This window comes from Bubalus bubalis, chromosome 19 (genome assembly GCF_019923935.1).
Source record: "Bubalus bubalis isolate 160015118507 breed Murrah chromosome 19, NDDB_SH_1, whole genome shotgun sequence".
In the NCBI taxonomy this organism is placed as follows: Eukaryota; Metazoa; Chordata; class Mammalia; order Artiodactyla; family Bovidae; genus Bubalus; species Bubalus bubalis.
Genome location: NC_059175.1, coordinates 34,932,322 through 34,955,104, shown reverse-complemented (window position 1 = coordinate 34,955,104; position 22,783 = coordinate 34,932,322). Strand labels below are relative to the sequence as shown.

The 22,783-nt window shown below is 40.1% G+C and overlaps 1 protein-coding gene and 1 long non-coding RNA gene across 4 annotated transcripts in view; one reads left to right on the top strand and one right to left on the bottom strand.

Moving 5' to 3' along the window:
* The window catches only part of FYB1 (FYN binding protein 1), a 172,943-nt gene extending 165,034 nt beyond the window's left edge, over positions 1–7,909 (bottom strand). The window contains exon 1 of one of the 2 annotated variants that reach the window (XM_006063516.4): positions 7,698–7,909. In XM_006063516.4, coding sequence (XP_006063578.3) covers positions 7,698–7,859 — 162 coding nt within the window. In that variant the 5' untranslated portion in view covers positions 7,860–7,909. The remainder of the gene's footprint in view (positions 1–7,697) is intronic. The other variant, XM_006063517.4, reaches the window with a different exon arrangement.
* Positions 1–12,934, top strand: part of LOC102396391 — a 61,275-nt gene extending 48,341 nt beyond the window's left edge. Inside the window, exon 4 of one of the 2 annotated variants that reach the window (XR_006546662.2) lies at positions 12,743–12,934. This is a non-coding gene — a long non-coding RNA (uncharacterized LOC102396391). Of the gene's footprint in view, positions 1–10,193; positions 10,439–12,742 lie in introns of those variants that run through there. The other variant, XR_003104961.3, reaches the window with a different exon arrangement.
* Positions 12,935–22,783: the final 9,849 nt, after the last annotated feature.

Genomic DNA, 22,783 nt, shown 5'->3' with positions numbered 1-22,783 from the left:
TCTGAACTGTGACTGACCCTCTCCAACTTACATGATAAAGACAAGAACCACTGCTCTCCCTCTCCATGAAAGAACTGGGTAGGAACCCTAGTTCCCAGAGGGATTCTTGTAGCTCAGATTTCATACTCTAATTTGCCTGGGATACCAGCTCTCATCTGAGCCTCCATTGTAGCCCCTCAAATTATTTGTGGGGTCACAAACTAATTCCCCTCAGAAATCCTTTTAAACTCACAATTTAAACTCTTGGCTGTGTTTAAATCTGGGGCTCAAAGTTTTAAAGTATGAGAGAGAAAAAGTCAGTATTGACTTTTTGAAGTCAATTCGAAAAGTTGAATTAATGAAGCCCCCTATCGTGGTCAAGGACATCCGGAAAGGATGTGCATTGGTTCAGAAAAAACCCTCCTCTCAAAATGTGAATCAGACAATGACACGGACTCCTTTACTTGGGAGTCTCCAGTGGCTGCCAGAGGGGAACAAAGTACGATCAAATTCCTTGTCATGGCCCTGGAAATCCAGCAAATTGTGACAGTTGCCTCTTTCTAGAAGCCACCTCTTTGCCCCTCTCCTCTCCTCCTGCCTCATGTATTCTTGCAGATCCAAACTCTCTCCTACCTCTTATCTTTTGTACCTGCCATTTCCTGTGCCTGAAATGGTCTTTTCTGCCACATTCCCTGCGCCAAGCTTATTCTCAATCTTCGGTGCCATAATTCTCAACCTGCACCAGGCCCCACTTTATATAATTAAGGTTTCGATTTAACCACTCTAGGCTGGGGCCTTGAGAATAGGTATGATTTATAAGGTAATCACGTGATTTCAATGTGCAACCAGGGTTGAGAACCAGGGCTTTAGTTTAAACATCACTGCATCAAAGACCCGGAGAAGGTGATGGCACCCCACTCCAGTACTCTTGCCTGGAAAATCCCACGGACGGAGGAGCCTGGTAGGCTGCAGTCCATGGGGTCGCGAAGAGTTGGATACGACTGAGCGACTTCCCTTTCACTTTTCACTTTCATGCGTTGGAGAAGGCAATGGCACCCCACTCCAGTACTCTTGCCTGGAAAATCCTACGGACGGAGGAGCCTGGTAGGCTGCAGCCCATGGCGTCGTGAAGAGTTGGACACGACTGAGCGACTTCCCTTCCCTTTCATCAAAGACCAGACTGGTATCTAAAGAGGATGTTTCCTTCTTATGTTCTGCCTTAGCTCCTTATTTATCCCCTTCAGAGCTCACTACCTGGTATTTTATTTATATGTTTACTCGAATTGGTGGCTTGGATGGTAAAGAATCTGCCTGCAATGCAGGAGACCTGGGTTTGATCCCTGGGTTGGGAAGATCCCCTGGAATGACTACTCACTCCAGTATTCTTGCCTGGAGAATTCCATGGACAGAGGAGCCTGGTAGGCTACAGTCTGTGGCGTCACAAAGAGTCAGACGTGACTGAGTAACTAGCACTTTCACTTGACTTTACTTGAATTAGCTTTCCATCTTCCAGGGAACAGTGGTCCTCCAAGTGTGGTCCCCGGACTAGCAGCATCAGCATCACCTGAAAATATCACCTAGAAGTGCAAATTTTCAGGCTCCATCTCCGACCCTTCCGGATATTCAGATGTGTACTAAAGTTAGACCCACCACATTCAGTGTGAGCTCCAAGAAGTCAGGCCCTCACCATCTTTTTCACCCTGCATTCTTGTCCAGCAGAGTCCAACAAGGAACAAGGGCTCAATAAGCCTTCATTAAATAAAGAGTGGTAACACATTTCTTCTGTAAATAGCTCACGTGCAAATTGCGAGCTGACTGAAAGGAGCAAAACCAATGAATAAAACCCTCAAACCAATTTTATACTTCATTTCTTAAACATTCTAAGGTTTATTGGTAAAAGATGTTTCCCCTCATTAACTGTGAACTTACAAAAATCTGTGCGTGATTCACTATTTTCTCCTCACTCTTTTTCAGGGAATCTATGACTTGAAATGTGCCTAAAAGTATTTGTCATGTGGACAGTTATCATTCTATTATTTCCATTTCGGGCTGTGAAGTGAGATAATTTGTTTAAAGTTTCAAATTAAGTTAATTTCCACAGGATCAGATATTTAAGAAGTAGAATCTTACTTTTTTGTCCTTCTGCTTCTAAAATGTAGAATCATATTATAAAGAACATCAAGGAATCCGTAGCCAATCCTTCACCCTTACTAAGCGACTTGAGAAAGAGCTGGCAAGACCGAGTCAAGATCCCACTGCAAAGCCAGCACTCCCTGCCACCAGGTAGCTGAAATCCATTGTTCATTATAGCTTATGTCCTTGTCCTCACAAAACCCCATGTACTTTTCCACCTAATTCCCACAAGTTTCTACAGTTCCTCTACCAGTAAGTTATAGGAAGAGGGTGATAACAGGGGAATTTCTCAATAACCACTTGGGCCACCATGTGGTTCCACTTTCTAATACCTGTTTCCGGCACTTAACCTGGAAGAGGCGGGCTTAGTTACACCAGTAACAGAGAGCTTAGAGAAAGGCTAAGTATTTGATCATTGAAACCGTTTTTCTGAGCCCTGGGGTGGAGAGCCACAAAGCCAGTGACCCCTTCAGTCTCCCACCCCAACAGCTCTGCAAGAAGATTTCTGTAAAGTGATCATTCTGAAAATAGGATAATTCATAATGGTACTAGCAGAAGTTACAAGCAATGCCTCCCAGATCTAACAGAGGTGGTCACCAGCCTGAGGAAAGGTCCTTGGCACTCCTAAAAACCAGTCCTGGGCTTTTCTTAAACCACTATCTTCCTTGGTACCTACTTTTCCTCAGATGCAGCATAATACAGAAAAGCTCAGGCCTTGAGAGCAGACAGAATTGTGCTCAAATTCCAGTCCCAGCATTCAGCAGCTGTGTGGCTGTGAGTCAGGGAGTCACCCTTCCCAAGAGTCAGTTTTCTCAGAGAACAGGAACAATAGCAGTAACTGTTTGCAAGGAGGTGATAGGGATTTTATGGCAGAAAGTGAAGAAGAACTAAATTTGGGAGAATGGCATTGAAACATGTATAGTATCATATAAGAAACGAATTGCCAGTCCAGGTTCGATGCAGGATACAGGATGCTTGAGGTCGGTGCACTGGGATGACCCAGAGGGATGGTACAGGGAGGGAGGTGGGTGGGGGGTTCAGGATGGGGAACATGTGTACACCCATGGCGGATTCATGTTGATGTATGGCAAAACCAATACAATATTGTAAAGTAACTAGCCTCCAATTAAAATAAATAAATTTAAATAAAAAAAAAAAACTCAACATTCAGAAAACTAAGATCATGGCATCCAGTCCCATCACTTCATGGAAAATAGATGGGGAAACAGTGGAAACACTGGCAGACTTTATTTTGGGGGGCTCCAAAGTCTCTGCAGATGATGACTGCAGCCATGAAATTAAAAGACGCTTACTCCTTGGAAGGAAAGTTATGACCAACCTAGACATCATATTAAAAAGCAGAGACATTACTTTGCCAACAAAGGTCCGTCTAGTCAAGGCTATGGTTTTTCCAGTGGTCATGTATGGATGTGAGAGTTGGACTATAAAGAAAGCTGAGCACTGAAGTATTGATGCTTTTGAACTGTGGTTTTGGAGAAGACTCTTGAGAGACCCTTGGACTGCAAGGAGATCAAACCAGTCCATCCTAAAGGAAATCAGTCCTGAATATTCATTGGAAGGACTGATGCTGAAGCTGAAACTCCAATACTTTGGCTACCTGATATGAAGAACTGACTCATCTGAAAAGACCCTGATGCTGGGAAAGATTGAAGGAGGGAGAAGGGGAGGACAGAGGATGAGATGGTTGGATGGCATCACCAACTCAATGGACATGAGTTTGAGTAAACTCCGGGAGATGATGATGGACAGGGAGGCCTGGCATGCTGCAGTCCACTGGGTCACAAAGAGTCGGATGCGACTGAGCAACTGAACTGAACTGAACTGAACTGAACTGTTAGGGATTTAATGAGATGGTGGATGCCAAGGCCTGGGCTTCCCTGGTGGCTCAGATGGTAAAGAATCTAGCTGCAATGCAGGAGACCTGTATTTGATCCCTGGGTTGGGAAGATCCTCTGGAGAAGGGAATGGCAACCAACTCCAGTATTCTTGCCTGGAGAAATCCATGGGCAGAGGAGCCTGGTGGGCTATAGTCTATGGGGTCACAAAGAGTCAGACACGACTGAGTGACTAACGCTTTCACTACTTTTTCATGCCAAGGCTCACAAATGTTAATGGGCATTATTATCATCTTCCTGTGTTCACTAGGAGTCTTTATACCTCCTTAGGAAATCATTTATTTGGGGCTGGAAAGAAAGAAACCAACATTCATTCAGTGTCTGGCGGCTGCCTGCACTTTAATGGGTGCTTTATAATTACAATCTTATTTACTCTTTAAAACAACCCTTCAAGATACTATCATCATCATCTTCATCATTGTTGGATAAGGAAACAAACTCAGAGCTTAAGTGACTTATGAAAAAACCATGCAACAAGAAAGCGGAGAATAGGTAGGTAGAAATACAGCCTTTGACTGATCTATGATGTCTCCCAAGGAGAAAAAGTAGAGTTTTTTTCCTTCCTTTTATATACTACCTGTCTTTCTGCAACTTGTTATAGAATGTCAGAGGCAATGTTGGGGAGAGGGAAACTAAAGGAAATCTACTTTCTTTTTAAGTATAACCTTGATAAGTCCATTCTGAAGGAGATCAGCCCTGGGTGTTCTTTGGAAGGAATGATGCTAAAGCTGAAACTCCAGTACTTTGGCCACCTCATGAGAAGAGTTGACTCATTGGAAAAGACTCTGATGCTGGGAGGGATTGGGGGCAGGAGAAGAAGGGGATGACAGAGGATGAGATGGCTGGATGGCATCACTGACTCGATGGCGTGAGTCTGAGTGAACTCTGGGAGTTGGTGATGGACAGGGAGGCCTGGCTTGCTGCGATTCACGGGGTCACAAAGAGTCGGACACGACTGAGCGACTGAACTGAACTGAACTGAACTGATAAGCTACAAGGATAGGCATCATACATCATTATTGCAACTGGGAAATCCATGCACCATGCCACTATATAGTTTTGTTGTTTTTGTTGTTTAGTTGCTAAGTTGTGTCCAACTCTTTTGCAGCTCCATGGACTGTAGCCCATCAGTTTTCTCTGTCCATGGGATTTCCCAGGCAAGAATATTGGAGTGGATTGCCATTTCCTTCTACAGGGGATCTTCCTGACCCAGGGATTGAACCTGCATCCCCAGCATTGGCAGGTGGATTCTTTACCACTGAGTCACTAGGGAAGCCTTCACTATATAGCAGGTAAAATTAAAATATGTTGTTTTACAAGAGGGTAACTTGGTTAAAAGTCAAAATATATCTGTTTTTTTTAATCTACTTATTCTTTTAGCATTTCTTGCAATGGAAAATAATTAGGCAACTAACATAAATGAATGTTTATGATAGTCTTATCTGTATGACCATAAAGAAAGTAAAATAAAACAAAAAACAATCTCAATGTCCAACTATATGGAACCAATTAAAATAAATTACAGAATACAGTGCAGTCATTAAAAATGATTCATTATTAAAAATGCTTTCATAACTCAGATATTATTCAAGATATTTTAAATTAAAAAGCAGATAAGGGAATGGTTTATAAAGTATGATAGTACTTACAGAAAATTTATAAGATACATTTTAAATGCAAAATTCTAGAAGGATGGTAAAGCGTCTGCCTGCAATGCATGAGACCCGGGTTCAATCCTTGGGTAGGGAAGATCCTCTTGAGAAGGAAATGGCAACCCACTCCCAGTACTTGTGCCTGGAAAATTCCATGGATGGAGAAGCCTGGTGAGCTACAGTCCATGGGGTCACAAAGAGTTGGACACGACTGAGCAACTTCACTTTCACTTTCACTTTCAGAAGGATCTATACTAATTTAGCAATGATTGCCCCAGGTGATAGAACTATAGAAAATATGTATTGTGTCATTTCTGCATGTCTATATTTCTAAGAAATTTTCTTTAATAATGTGTTACTTTTACAATAAGATTGTACTCTCTTAAGAAAACATTATGTAAGACATCAAACACACTATCCAATTAAATCTTTCTTTTTTTCTTCTATCACCATCTTGTGTTCCCTAAGAAAATTCAAATAATCCTGTAAACCACAAGGCCCTCACTTATTTTTGAAGAGAATATGGCAATTAAGGTCAAGATCTTTTCTAAGAATCCTAGATCTGCAGACAGAGTTTGGAAACATTAGTGAAAGTGATAGTCGCTAGTAGTATCTGACTCTTTGCAACCCCATGGACTGAAGCCCACCAGGCTCCTCTGTCCATAGCATTTCCCAGGCAAGAATACTGGAGTGGGTGGCCATTCTCTTTTCCAGAGGATCTTCCCTTCCCAGGGATCAAACCCAGGTCTCTTGCATTGCAGGCAGATTCTTTACCATCTGAGCCACCTCTGCACTTTCCGCATTTTGGCTCACAAGATTTCAGACTACAAACTCGTGCCATGAATTCTTTACCCTGTTCATTCCAGTGCCTACAGAGTGCACTCTCAACCCCAACCAAGTACCTGTAGGGATCATCGCCTCGTCCCCATTTTCCCACTGGGAGGTGGCAAAGGCTGTCATCTTCTCCATACGGAGGGATTTTTCAGTCACAAAGTTGTGTTAGACTCTGTGATCCCATGGACTGTAGCCCTCCAGGCTCCTCTGTCCATGGAATTCTCTAGGCAAGAATACTGGAGTGGGTTGCCGTTTCCTTCTCCATTTCGTCTTGTACGAGCTGGAGAGTTGGGGAAAGTTGTGTGGAATTAAAAAGTTATCTCTCTTCTGGACTTTGGGAGCCTAAGAACACCACATGTATGAGAACACAGTCAATTATACAGAGAAATAATAGGAAACTAGCAGAATATTAATGTTGTAGTTTAGGTTCCTTATGGGTTAAGCTAGTTTTTATGGTACACTGGGAACCCAGTCATGATTTTAAGTGTGCTCCACATTAGGATTTTCTATTAAATTTGGAACACAAACTGTCCCTAAGACTTGGACTATTTGGATTTTGTTAGCTTCTCTTAATTAAAATAATCAAATTCATTTTTTTCTCTTTCTTTTTTTAAATTTTGTTTTTTGACCATGTTGTAGGAGCATGTGGGCTCTTCGTTCCCAGACCAGGGATTGAACGTGCACTTTGGAGTGCGTAGTCTTTACACCTGGACCACCAGGGAAAGCCCCTAAATTGCATTTTTCTAAACAAAAGAACTCCTCTTGTAAAACTTCACTATGTTGTCAAAACGACACTCATCTTTAGCAATATTGCCCAATGTATATCACCGGAGTTTTCTTCAGGTTTCCAAAGTGCTCATGAAAGGAAACTTGACTGCACTGTGGCTCTAAACCAACGATTTTAAGAAGCAAAGACAAAGAATGTAGCTTTTCTTTCTTTAAGGCATAACTCTTCCTCTGTTCGGAAGCTAGAATCAGAAAAGGGAACTCCTGCAGCCACAGTCTCTCAACTGGTATAACGCCTTAGCAACTTGATTAACAAAGGGAACGACGATGAGATAAGCAAAAATTCCAGAGGCTTGGAGGACCTGCCCATGAGGCACACCCGGCCCTCTCTGCTCTATGTAGACAAGATCAGATGTTTGCTAGGAGACCAAGGAGAGTCATAAAATCTATTACTTACCATTTTTTTGTGAAAGAGTTGATGTGTGTGGCACACAGCGACTCCGAAGATGCTGTAACTCGGACAGTGAATGTGCAAGTTAGCTATGCAGACAGTACTTCCTTTTTTGAACCCTGTGGTCTGTCCAGTTTTCACACATTGATATATAAGGTTTATTTGCATGTTATCTCAGCCCTCAGAACATTTGTGTAACTGGCCAGGTTTATCCAGTTACTATGCCTTACTGATATGAAAACAGCTACAGGTAGAGCTTAAAGATTGACACAGAAGTTTTAAAAAGTGTCTGAATAGTAAATTCTGTGTATGTTATTAACCCGTTTTATATATAAAATGAGTTTGTAGAGGATTCATATTAACGTGTTAACAGTGATTGACTTCGGTGGCGACATTATTATAAATAATCCTTGTTTTGTGCTTTGCTGACTTTTTGACTTTTCAATTTTGAGTATATAATACTTGTTTAAAACAGAACTATAATCTTAAAAAGAATAAAATGATAATAATTTTAATCATCAAGTTCAATGCATTTAAATCTATCTCATCAATATTTAAATACAGGACATGTTTTAACCTTATCATAGGATGTTATTCATTTCGTTAAAAATATAAAGTACATAATAGTCTAGGTTCATGAGTTAATTTTTTGGTAATATTTGTTAGCAACTGACATCTTAATTTGGGGTTGCAAATTTCTAAATCTTGTGTGTATTACCACATTAACCTAGTAGAGGGGCATCAGTTTTTTTTGTTTGATCCTGAACTAATACTAATTACTATCATGACAATAAAAATTCTTTAGTAAGTGGATGTTTCCTTCTATTTATTTCTTAAACAAAAATGTTTTTCAAAATTGAGATGTGGTTAGAAATATGGATACAACCATTGCCAGGACAAGATAGAAAGGCAGAGCAGGGGTCAGTTCCCAGAGGTAGAAAGGAATTTGAGATTGCCTTGAAACTGTAGGTATTTTTAAAATGGGGCTTGAGGATACTCAGGCGCTAGGAGAGTAGTCAGAAATTATACTGTCTCTGGCACATCATAAGTACTCAATGAATGAATGGAGGAGGAAGATCAAGGCAAGGCAGGCATGAGAAAACTAGGCATTTTTTTTAGACAATAAGACATTGCCAGAAGACCTTGAAAGGGAGACATTCTTTAGCATAACCAGAAAGCCTCTCATCTACTGTTGAAACAATAATACAAATTAGGTTCTAAGGCAGAAGCTTTTCACCTGGCAGCCCATTAAAATCACCTGGGAAGTTTTAAAAAAATCCAAGTTTTCAGGTTTAACCTGAGACCATTAAATAAAGATCTCTAGTTTTGAGCCCCAGGCATCAGTGTTTTTTAATACAGTTCCCCAGGTAGTTTCAAGGTACAGGCAAGCCTGGGCTCTAAGAGGAGGAGCAAGTGACATACTAGGGAGATGACAAACAGATTAGCACGCGAGATTTGCCAGTGGAAATAATCCTGGTGTTCTGACACTGTTTACTATTAAGTTTATCAACATAGTTTCACCATGCATTACATAATAATTACTTTTTCTTGATCATTCCATGACTTTCCTCTCTGGGCCAGTCAGTTGTACAAAAATCACATGATAAACAAAAACTGAGCACTTTCTGTTCACAATGTAGTACAAGTCTCTGGTTAAATGAACACTAAGTTTCAATTTATTCGAGTTCCATTTCAGTTTGTGTTTAATATTTCTAAATGTAGTATATTTAAGAGAGGTATTTTGGCTAAGAAGAAACAGGCTAAAGCTCCCATCCATAACTCATAATCCACCAATAAGTGTTTAGTTTTTGGAGCATAATCATTTCACTTCAAAAAACATGTATTTCAATTATCACTTACGTGAGTACATTTCCTGTGAAGTCAATTAAGTATGCAAATCCTTGAGCAGGAAGATGAAACAGGAAATGCAAGAAAGCTGACACAATATAATGATACCATCTGAAGAAGATAAAGTTTTTTTTTTTTTTTTTTTTTTGGTGTGTGTGTGTGTGGTATAGGCACTGAAATTATTCCTGCTAGCAGAAGGGTGAAGTACCTTAGAGAATGCAAATGTGGTTATAATTCTTCAAATCTCTTTTCATAAATTTGCATTCTGGAGAACTATTTACGTTCAGGCAGTGGTAAAATTAAGCTGTGTCCCTGGTACAAAGTGACAGCTAGATGGAGACTGTGAGGCTCAGAGACAAAGTTGGGGGTGGAGGGGCTGGCAAATCCAGCTTCATTTTTTTTAAGTCAGTTTACAAGATGGAGGCAGGGACCACTAATAACAATGTAAGTCACACTGCTTATGCTCCTTATTTGAAAACACTGGCGTTGTTGTATCTATCAGGTTTTAAAAGGAGCATGGTTGCAGTTGTGAGCATTAAAGGGTTAGAAATACTTAGAAACTCTTACATGATTGATTTCAGCTTTGTAACCTGAATGGCTAACATTTTAGAAAAGAAACAAATGATCATCTACTTTACTGCTCAACATTCACAGGACTGGACAAGACCCCTGAGATAGGAGAACAAGAGGATGTTGAGTCTCACCTCTTCCAGGAAGCTTTCTCTGCTGCTGGCTCATTCATCTCCCCCTTTTCCTGGACTCCTGCAGAGTGAACCTGGAAATGAAGCTCTTTGATATGTTTGCCTTTTATGGTGCTCCCATTGTATTGGCTGCATCAAGTTTGGCTCCCTAACCAGATCTGAAATTCCTCCAGTGTGAATTAATTTTTGTACTTCCTTCTGTCACCCTAAGAGCATAGAGTAGCTTTTACTCTTTTTAAAGCTTTTTTTGGCTTATGGGTTCCTTTCAGAATCTGATAAAAGCAGTATATAGTTTGCACACTAATTATGCATGTGCACAGCCTTCCTTGAAGCCCATCATTTCTGGGAAGCTGTAGGAGAACTCTTGGCTAAATTATCTTCAAATGCTAGGAGATAATTACTATATTGATGCTTTTCGATGATGAAATGAAAGCACAGAAATGTTCAGTGATCCCTTAAGTTTCCAAATTAGGGAACTGGTCAGCTGAAAATTCATTACTTTGTAAACTTGTCTCCTTTTATCAACATGCATTTGAACCTTGCCAGGAAAGAACAACTCAAACTCACAAAATAGATTCATAGAAATTCAAGGAAGTTCTAGTCTCCCTGTGTGTGGAGATATGGAGTAGCCAAATGAAAAGTAACAGGAAAAAAGCAGGATAAGAACAGGCACGCTTTAAAAAATTGTGCAGGAGGAAATGGGTAGCTCCTTGATTTGGCTTATTTCTCTTTCACTTTTCGTTTTGAAAAACAAAATTTTTTTTTCCACTCTTATACTTTCTATTTTTGATGAAAGGAGGCCTTAACCCTTTCAGAATATCCATGCACTGGGAAGAAATAACTTGTTACACCAGTGAAAAATCAATTTCTCTTTCAATAGAAAGAGAAATCCCATATTTCAATAGGATCATTACCTGAAAACTGGGTTTGCCTCTTGGTAAGTGTCGAGCCAAAAGACACACCAAGCCAAAGTATAGGAGAAAGAAGGATTTTTTACTTGCAACAAGGAGAACACTAGGGATCTTTCCCAAAGCAGTATCAGCTGGAACACAACATTGGGGAAGTTTTAAGTTAAGGGTTTATACATATTCATGAAGCGGCTTGGACAGTTAACAGTCTAAGCTTTAGTTGGCTGAAGTCACGAGAGTCATCAAAGGTCAACATCATCATCTCTTGTTGTTCAGTCGCTCAGTCATGTCCAACTCTTTGCAACCCCAAGGACTGCAGCACGCCAGGCTTCCCTGTCCTTCACAATCTCTTGGAGTTTGTTCAAACGCATGTCCATTGAATCGGTGATGCCATCCAACTATCTCATCCTCTGTCATCCCCCTCTTCTCCTGCCTTGAATCTTTCCCAGCATCAGAGTCTTTACCGATGAGTTGACTCCGCATCAGTTGGACAAAGTATTGGAGCTTCAGCATCAGTCCTTCCAATGAATATTCAGGGTTGATTTTATTTGGGATTGACTTGTTTGATCTCCTTGCTATCTAAGGAACTCTCAAGAGTCCCTCTTAGATGATCTGGTGGTTGAGGGCTTCAGGCTAATCTTTACCACTCCCAGTGAAAGACTCCCACTGAACTGCATTCTTTTGTTCCTTTAAGATCATTAATTACTGAGACCTGTTCAAGGACAAACATTGTGGCCAAGCTTAGAGCACAAAATGGTTAAGGCAGAAAATGACTTCTCTTGTGTCAAGAAAGTCATATAGCGTGCTAAGTTGCTTCAGTCGTGTCTGACTCTGTGTGACCCCATGGACTGCAGCACACCAGGCTTCCTGTCCTGCCAGGCTTCTCTGTCCATGGGATTCTCCAGACTAGAATTCTAGAGTGTGTTGCCATGCCCTCCTCCAGGGGAACTTCCCAACCCAGGGTTGAACTTGCACCTCTTAGCTCTCCTTCATTGGCAGGTGGGTTCTTTACCACTAGTGCCACCTGGGAAGCCCCTGGAAGAATTCTATGTTATATATTAATTTACTTACAACTTTCCTATTTTGTATATAATTTGTATCTTACCCTCTCTTGAGATTTGGGAACTCCTAAAGTTTTGCAGGGGCTTCCTTGGTGGCTCAGATGGTAAAGAATCTGCCTGCCATGTGAGACACCCGGGTTTGATCCCTGGGTCCGGAAGAGCCCCTGGAAAAGAAAATGGCAACCCACTCTAGGGTTCTTGCCAGGAGAATTCCATGGACAGAGGAGTCTGGTGAGCTACAGTCCGTGGGGTCACAAAGAGTTGGACACAACTAAGCGACTAACAAATACACAGCTCTGTAGGATTCTGCTGAGTTTTGTAATCCTTTTATCTCACTGGGTCTCTAAGAAAACATTTAACTGGCACCATCAAAATATACACCTTCATTGGGTTGATCATTACCTTTGAAAATGTGTTAATGACTATTGCAGTTTGATGAATAAAAGAAAGAAAAGGTCCTACATGAAAATAGATCTGTTTTCCTTTTCGTCCTTCCCCATTCATTCATTTGTTCCCATTTTCTTTCCCAACAGAAAAGTGAAGCCAGAAAGATTTGGAAAATAAGTTGATGGGCTTCGGGAATGAATAGACTCAGAGATGATGACACAGGGGAAAATGAATCACTATCCCATTCTAGAGTTGTTATCCTGTCCCACTGTCGATTAACTGCAGGTGTGAATATTCTCATTTTCTTAGTCTGTTGTTTAACTTTTTAAATTTATTTTTAATTGGAGGATAATTGCTTTACAATATTGTGTTGATTTCTGCCATATAACAACATGAATCAACCATAAGTATACATTTATTCCCTCCCTTTTGAGCCTCCCTCGCATCCTCCCTGTTCAATTTTAAAACAGAAATATTTCCATTTTAGTATGGGATAAATAATGATGAAGCCATACAGCTTTTTTGTGTGTGTACAGTCTTAGAATTTATTCAAATTTATATTTGAAATATATTCTAAGAGGGTACACACATATATATATTATATGTGTGTACACAAAAATATATATTATATATATTTATATAATAGTTGATTTAATAGCATCTCCAGTTTATACTTTTTTTCCTTGAGTTTCTTTCTTTTCTCCTTTTTTTAACTTTAAAATTACTCTATTCTCTCCATTTGAAAGATTATTCAACCTTAGTCTTTTTTGCACCCTATTGCTCAAATCAAGATTTGTCAGACAAGAAATCTTCCTAAATACAAAATTATTTATGACTTAATTCAAAATTGGCCATACCTGAGTTAAACTAGTGACAATTTTCTTTTTGGTCAGAAGGATAGTAATATTTCTATTTTCAATTCTATAGTACTTTTTGGAACAAAATACTACTACTTCATAATGCTATATGGAGGATGTAGGAATATCTATAATATAGCTATGAAGACAAACATATTAGAACACAATCTGTGAAATGATTCAGTGTCATCCTGATCCTCTTTTCTCTTGTCCTTTCCAAGCAGATTGACTTTAGTAGGCTAGCACATGGTTAAAAAAGATCATTGATCAACAAATGATACTGGGATATTCACATTGCAAAAGAATGAGATTAGAACCTTCCCTTATACCATATACAAAAATTAACTCAAAATGAAGCAAAGACCTAAACATAAGTATAAGACTCTCAGAAGAAAACATAGGGGAAAGCTTCATGTGACATTGACTTTGGATTCAATGACACCAAAAGCACAGGCAACAAAAGGAAAAGTAGGTGACTTAGACTTCAACTTTAAAAACTTCTTGCAAATCATATATCTGATAAGGAATTACTTTCCAGGGTATATAAAGAACTCATACAACTCAACAGCGATCATAACAGCAAACAGGCAAAGGACTTAAACAGAAATTTCTCCAAGGAAAATATACTAAAGATCAATAACCGCACAAAGAGATGCTCAACATCATTAATAATTAATTAGGGATGTGTAAATTGAAACCACAATGAGATACCACTTCATACTGTACTAGGATGGCTATTATTTTAAAACAAAGTCAAAGTCACAGATAGAAAATAAAATAGTGGCTACCATGGTTGGGGTGGCAGGGAATGGAAAGTTACTGTTTAATGAGAGTTTCAGTTTGGGATGATGAAAAATACCTGCAGATGAATAGTGGTGATGGTTGCACAATATGAATGTACTTAATGCCACTAAACTGTATTGTCAAAAATCGATCAAATGGTAAATCTTGTATAATGTATATTTTGCCTCACACACACAAAAAAGCCTCCCTTAAAACAAAAAAAAAATCACTGAATCCACCAATTAGATAAAGGAGAGTACTAAGCCACTCTGCCATATATTGTTATCCTCCATTTTCAGGTTTAATCCTCTTGGCTGCCTAATGTCACATACATTAGAGTCAAATTTGAAAAGATTTATATCAATAACCTTGCATGATAACATAACAACAGCAACCACTTATTGTTCTTTGGTGCCAACGTCTTTATATGCATTATCTCAATGAATCAACCTAACAATTCTATGAAGGAGATATTATTATCCCTGGGTGTGTCTTGGGGTTTAAGGGTTCAGTAACTTATCTATTAAAAAGCCACACCATTCCATTCTCTTGAACCGTTTCACTGCTCTCAGTATAGTAGATGGTAATGAAACTCCAGTACTTTGGCCACCTCATGCGAAGAGTTGACTCATTGGAAAAGACTCTGATGCTGGGAGGGATTGGGGGCAGGAGGAGAAGGGGACGACAGAGGATGAGATGGCTAGATGGCATCACTGACTCGATGGACGTGGGTTTGAGTGAACTCTGGGAGATGGTGATGGACAGGGAGGCCTGGCGTGCTGCGATTCATGGGGTCACAAGGAGTCTGACACGACTGAGCGACTGAACTGAACTGAACATGAGGTGAGGGTGGAGGGGCTGGGAGGGGGACTGGTGAACAGAAGGATAGACGGTTGTTCTATAAATTACTTGTGTGTGTTTGTGTATGAGAGAGACACACATCCACAAACAGAGACAGAGAGACAAAAAGTTTTATTTTCTTTTAAACTAAACTTAAGCTGAGTCTAGTCTTTATTCACCATTTGGGACAGTTTTTCATAAATATTGAGACACTAACTCAGGAGCTGCTCTTGTGGGGCTTTGGATGCAGTATTTTGCTGTGTTTACAATCAAATACACACTCAAAAGGCCTTGGGGAGATAATGATGTAAAGCAAGATATATCTCTTGGCAGTGATACAGGCATATGTCTCTTGTGTCATAAGTAGAGCAAATAAGCAACCTAAGTTTTAAGTATGAAAAAGGAAAACAATAAAAACGTAGTGATTCTCTGAAGCTTTCTTGCCCATTAGGCAAGGAAACATGAATGTCCATCCAACTTCCCCAGGTCCTTTGGTAATGGCTGGAGCTCAGTAAAATGAACTGAATGTAAAGCCTGAGTGTCAGAGGACTATTCCCCTCCCCCCACATCCTTCTCTTTGAATTTATAGGGTGGCCTCTCAGAGGGCCGGTTATACTGTGCTCAGTCTGGCAGGAAAAGTGAGGACTTCCCTTCTTAGGAAACCTCAATCCAAGGCGAACCATGTAAGCCTTAGCCTCCAGAGGTCTTCCTCTCCCCCAGTTTCTGGTGATTCATCCTCTGTGCTGATTGCTGTTGGGCAGTTTCTGGTGTCTCAATGGTGCACCCTGCTGGAAATGCTCTACCAGAAACGCCACCTCTGCAGGAAGTTGGAGAGTCTCATTGACAACAGTCAGTCAACCTATACTGTTCCCCCCATTTCCAGTAAAGGGACTCTGATAAATGATTATGCTGACCCTCAGGGATCTCATCAAGGCTCAGCTCTTTTCTTGTTTGACATTTATAATTCACAAGGATGCAAGGAATTCTCAGTAGTTAGTATGGTAACTCTTCCTTGATTCAAAGGCTCTACATTAGAAATTCTTTCAACAGTGGCTTGTCTAGGAACAGAGTGTAGTATTTCTATGCATTGAACATCCTAATTCTTTCTGATTGACTCAGACTTCTGGGGGAAGGAAATAGGTACTCTCTTGAGTGTCAATGGTATTTTATACTCTAAAGGGTTGGACATTGTTATTTTTAGAATACCATCTCTGTGTCCTACCTAATATTAAAATACATGTCATATCCAACAGGTTTTTTCTTTGCTAGGAAAAAAAACACTTGAAAATTGCTTCTTAAATTTTTCTTTTGAGGGGAGACAAGATGGCAGAGGAGTAGGTAGAAACTGAGTACATGTCTCTCCACAAAGATGTCAGGAATATATCTTCAGATGCGGAGGATCTCACAGAGAACCAGCTGAGTACTGGCAGGAGTCCCTGACCATCAGAAAGGAAAATACAGTTTCATGCAAAACTTGGTAGGATGAAGGAAGGAAGTGGGGGTGGGGGAGCAGAAGAGTGAGTGGCACCTGATCTGTACCTGGAGGGTGGGTGAGCTGAAGCAGGAGAGACACTTGCATGCAGGTCAATCAGTTGGGACAGAAAGGGAAGCATTTGAGGCTGTTAGAGAGTGAAGCAGCTGATCTGTGACCGTCTGAATGGATTGAGAATCACAGAAACAATTCATGCTGTGGTCCTACGTACCCTGAACAGGGAGGCAAGTCCACTGAAATGCACCGTGGCTGAGAGCAGGAGCATGGGGATTGGAGAGCAATCCCAAGGCAAGGACAGCTGTTGACTGTGGGAAGATGACCAGAGGGGATGGGAGCGAGGAAGTCCGTGGTGGGGAGTGCCTTTGGAGGAATGCTGGGCAGCTATGGAGGCAGGGTGTTGAGTCATCGCAAGGGGTGGAGCCATCATGGTCACCTCTCTCTCCCCACACACTAGCGACCAATAGAAAAAGACCTCAGCAAGGGTGGCCCTTTGAACGCCTAACATGCTGAGCAATAGTAAAGGACCCCAGCCAGGGTGCCTTTTGAGTGCCTCCTGTGCTGAGCAATAGAGAAGGACCAGTCAGGGAGGCCCTTTAAACACCGCCTACCAGAGACTAGAAGAGAATTCTAACAGTGCTCTATCTTCTGCACTTGTTACTGATGGCTTCCCGATACACCTAGAGCTACTGGGATCCCTGCAATACAAGCAGTGGCACCACCTCCACGCTAGGTCTTCACTGGGGCAGAGCTGCCAGAGGCTAGAAAAGAATCCTTATAGCAGATCTCCTGTGCCTGTGGTTGCTCGCCTCCCTGAGCACTTGGTGCCACTGGGATCCCCACTATACAAGCAGCCACGCCACCTTCACAAACGGTCCTCACTGGAGCAGACCCAAGTCCTCCAGGGCAGCCTCAGGAGCAAACTTCTGTGCATGACCCACATATAGAAAGGGAAAGTAAAAGTGTTAGTTGCCCAGTTGGTCTGAGTCTTTGTAACCCCATGGACTGTAGCCCTCCAGCCTCCTCTTTCCATGGAATTTTCCAAGTTAGAATACTACTGTGGGTTGCCATTCTCTTCTCCAGGGACTTTGATAACCCAGGGATTAAACCTGAGTCTCCTGCATTGCAGACAGATTCGTTACTATATGATCCATGAAGGAAGCACCCCCACGATTGAGATCCAGGGATAGAATGGCTAAGGAAGAGGTTTGAAAACCTTTCCACCAGCTGTACAAGCTGAAGATTAAATCCACACAATCACCTAGGCAGACTCTGTGTCTATGTCATATATATAAGGATAATGAGCATTCCCAGAGAAGAAAGTACCCTCGCTCTGGCAGCTGTGGACACTGGAGGCTAGAACACGCAGGAGTAGGGTCAGATTAGTTTGAGCTAATTAGTCCCACAGCAGGTTCAAAGACCAGACCTCCAACACCATATTGGAGGGCTTCCTAGATAGACGGTAGTGCGCTATGGCTCACAGCTGGGAAAAGGACATGGACTGTCCTTTTATGGAACACAGAAAAGACAGTTATTAGTATTCTTATATTTTGATTTGTCCTGTAGTTCTGGATTTTTTTCTCTGTTGCTGCGATTGCTGATTTATTACTGTTATCTCTATTTGTGCATTTGAGAGCTTTTTCTTGTGTGTGTTTTTTTTTTTAAGCACACTTTTTATTTTCCTTTTATATTTCTACTTCAACTTTGGCTTTCTACAGTTCTGCATTTTTATGTTTCTTTTTATTTTGTTCCTGTTTTTTCCTTGTTATTATATATATATAAAAACATATATAAATCTTTTAAAATATATTTTTATTTAACTTTGCTTTTCCACTCTTCTTTTCTTCACCATGTTTGTTTCTTTTCTTTCCTTTGCTTTATTCCTTACCTGGCATTCTGCTCTAGCCTTTTCTTCTGTTTTAGTTCGTTTTTAATTGTTTGATATTTTTGGTTTCCTTTGTTCACTGGGTCACTCTCTTGTACTTTTGTTTTCTTTGGTCTGTTTTGGTTTTGTTTGTGTGTGTGTGTGTGTTCCTTTGTTTTTGTTGTTATTTGTCTGAATTTGCTTTTACCATTTGTCTGGGGTTTGTTTTTTGTTTCTTGTTATTTTGTTTGTTTATTAGTTTTTTGTTTGTTTTAATACCCTTTATTGCCATAACAAATGGCTTGTTGGGTCTTCATTCTCTGATCAGAGGTTGGGCTTGAGATTCTGGGATGGGAGCATTGAATTCAGGACACGAGGCTTCTGAAGAAATACTGACCTCAGGAGTATTAATCAATGAGAACTCCCACAAAGACTTTTATCTGTATCCAAGACATGCTGCTGCTGCTGCTGCTGCTGAGTCACTTCAGTCATGTCCGACTCTGTGTGACCCCATAGACGGCAGCCCACCAGGCTCCCCCGTCCCTGGGATTCTCCAGGCAAGAACACTGGAGTGGGTTGCCATTTCCTTCTCCAATGCATGAAAGTGAAAAGTGAAAGTGAAGGTGCTCAGTTGTATCCGACCCTCAGCAACCCCATAGACTGCAGCCTTCCAGGCTCCTCCATCCATGGGATTTTCCAGGCAAGAGTACTGGAGTGGGGTGCCATTGCCTTCTCTGATCCAAGACCTGGCACCACCCCAATTGCTGGCAGCACCCATCTCAAGATGCCTCACCCAAACAACAAGCAATATAAGAACACAAACTGAATCAATCATCAACAGATATCCCAAAACACACCACCTCACACAACCCTGCCCATCAGAGGGGGATAAACTCACCTCCTCCCACCAGAACGCAGACACAAGTCCCTCCCAACATGAAGCCTTCTTAAGCCACTGGACCAACCTCACTCACTGAGGGCAGAGACCAAAAACAAAGGGAACTATGACCCTATAGCCTGGGGAAAGAGACTTCAAAGACAGTAAGTTAAGAAAATGGAAAGACACAGAAGTATTGTGCAAGTGAAGGAACAAGGTAAAAATCCACAAGATCAATAAATGAAATAGGCAAACCATCTGAGAAAGAACGCAAAGTAATAATAGTAAAGATCCAAAATCTTGAAAACAGAATGGAGAAAATGCAAGAATACTTAACACATTTAACAAGGACCAAGAAGAAATAAAGAAAAAAGCAAACAGTGATGAACAGCACAATGACTGAAATTAAAAATACTGTGGATGGAATCAAGAGCAGAATAACTGAGGCAGAGGAATGGATAAGTGAGCTGGAAGATAGAATGATGAAAATAACTGCTGAAGAACAGAATAAAGAAAAATGAATTTAAAATATTGAGGATAGTTTCAGACACCTCTAGGATAACATTAAGTGCACCAACATGAGAATTATACGGGGCTCAGAAGGAGAGAAAAAGATAGGGTCTGAGAAAATATTTGAAGAGATTATAGTTGAAAACTTTCCTAACATGGGAAAGTAGTCAATCAAGTCCAAGAAGCTCAGAGAGTCCCATCAGAATAAAACCAAGGAGAAACAAACCAAGACACATATTAATCAAACTAACAAAAATTAAACACAAAGAAAAAATATTAAAAGCAGCAAGAGGAAAGCAGCAAGTAACATTCAAGGGAAACCCCATAAGCTTAACAGCTGATCTTTCAGCAGAAACTCTACAGGCCAGAAAGGAGCGGCAGGATGTGCTGCAGGGAGTGACAAAGAGTCAGACATGACTTAGTGACTGAACAATAACAACAACAAACCAAAAATCTACCACTCAGCAACGATCTCATTCAAAATTGATGGAAGAATCAAAAGCTTTACAGACAAGTAAAAGTTAACAGAATTCAGCACCATCAAATCAGCTTTAGAACAAATGCTAAAGGAATTTCTTTAAGTAGGAAACATAAGAGAAGGAAAAGACTAACAAAAACAAATCCAAAATAATTAAGAAAAGGCCAATATGAACATACATGTGAGTAATTGTTTTTAATGTAAATGGGTTAAACGCTCTAACCAAAAGACAGAGACTGGCTGAATGGATACAAAAATAAGACCTATATTTATGCTATCTACAAGAGACCCACTTCATATCTAGAGACATACACATACTGAAACTGAGAAGATGGGAAAAGAAATTCCATGCAAATAGAAATCAAAAGAAAGTTGGAGAAGCAATTCTCATGTCAGACAAAATAGACCTTAAAAATAGAGACTTACAAGAGATAAGGAAGGACACTACATAGTAGTCAAGGGATCAATACAAGAAGACATGACAATTGTAAATATTTATGCACCCAACATAGAGGCACCTCAACAAATAAGGTGAACACTAGCAGAAATAAGAGGGAAAATTGAAAGAGGTGAGTAGAACCAATTTGTGCCATATGCATGCTTACATGTGTCTGACTCTGCGATCCCACAGACTGTAGCCTGCCAGGATCCTCTGTCCATGGGATTTTCCGAGCAGGAATACCGAAATGGGTTGCTATTTCCTATTTCAGGGCATCTTCCTGACCCAGGGATTGAACCTGTATCTCCTGTGTCCCCTGCATTGCAGGTGGATTCTTTACCACTGAACCACCAGGGAAGCCTCATCCAAGAGGAAGACACAACAATTGTAAATATTTATGTACATTGGGGCACCTCAATACATAGGGCAAACACTTCCAGACATAGAAGGGGAAATTGACAGTAACACAATAATAGTAGGAACTTTAACACTCCACTAACACCAATGGACAGAGCATCAGGACAGGAAATTAATAAGGGAACACAAGCCTTAAATGACACATTGCCTTAGATGGACCAGTTGATATCTTCAGGATAGTACATCCAAATGCAGAAGAATACACTTTTTTTCTCAGGTTCACATGGAATATTCTCCATGATAGATCACATCTTGGGTCACAAATCAAGCCTCAGTAAACTTAAGAAAACTGAAATCATATCAAGCATCTTTTCTGACCATAATGTTATGAGACTAGATATCAATTATAGGAAAAAAAAACTGTAAAAAACACAAACACATGGAGATTAAATAATATACTCCTAAATAACCAGCAGGTTACTGAAGAAATCAAAGAGGAGATGAAAAATACCTAGAATAAATGACAATGAAGCATGATGACTGAAAACATATTGGATGCAGTTCTAAGAGGGAAGTTTATAGTAATACAATCCTATCTCCAGATACAATAAAGACATTGGAAAGACAATCTAAACTTACACCTAAATCAACTGAAAAAAGAACAAAAAAGCCCCAAAGTCAGTAGAAGGAAAGAAATCATAAAAATCAGATCAGAAATAAATGAAAAAGAAATGAAAGAAACAATAGTAATGATCAATAAATCTAAAAGCTGGTTCTCTGAGAAGATAAAAAAAAATTGACAAACCATTAGCCAGACTCATGAAGAAGAAAAAAGAAAAGACTCAAACAAAATTAGAAATGCAAAAGGAGAAGTTTCAATAGACAATAAAGAAATACAAAATAAGAGACTATTATGAGCAACTATATGCCAATAAAATGGACAACCTGAAAGAAATGGACAGATTCCTAGAAAAGTTCAACCTTCCAAGACTGAATCAGGAAGAAATAGAAATTTTGAACAGACCAATCACAATCACTGAAATCAAAACTGTGATAGAAAAAAGGCTCCCCCAAAACAAAAGCCCAGGGCTTCACAGGTGAATTATATCAAATAATTTTTGATAGAATTCTATCAAAGAATCTTTAGAGAAGAGACAATGACTGTTCTTCTCAAATACTTTCAAAAAAATTGCAGATGCAGGAACCCTTCCAAATTCGTTCTACAAGGCCACCATCACCCTGATACCAAAGCTAAAGACATCACACACAAAAAAGAAAATTATAGGCCAATATCGCTGATGAAAATAAATGCAAAAATCCTCCACAAAATTCTATCAAACAGAATCCAACAACACATTAAAAGGATCATACACCATGTTCAAGCTGAGCTTATCCCAGGGATGCAAGGACTTTTCAATATTTGCAAATCAATCACAAATGGTGTGATACTTCATATTAACAAACTAAAAGATAAAAATCATATGAAAATCTCAATAGATTCAGAAAAAGCTCTCAACAAAATTCAACACCCATTTATAAAAAAAGAAAACTCTTCAGAAAATAGGCATAGAAGGAACCTACCTCAACATAATAAAGGGCATATATAACAAACCCACAACAAACATTTTCTCAATGGTGAAAAACTGAAAGCATTTCCTCTGAGATCAGGAAAAAGACGAGGGTGCTCACTCTT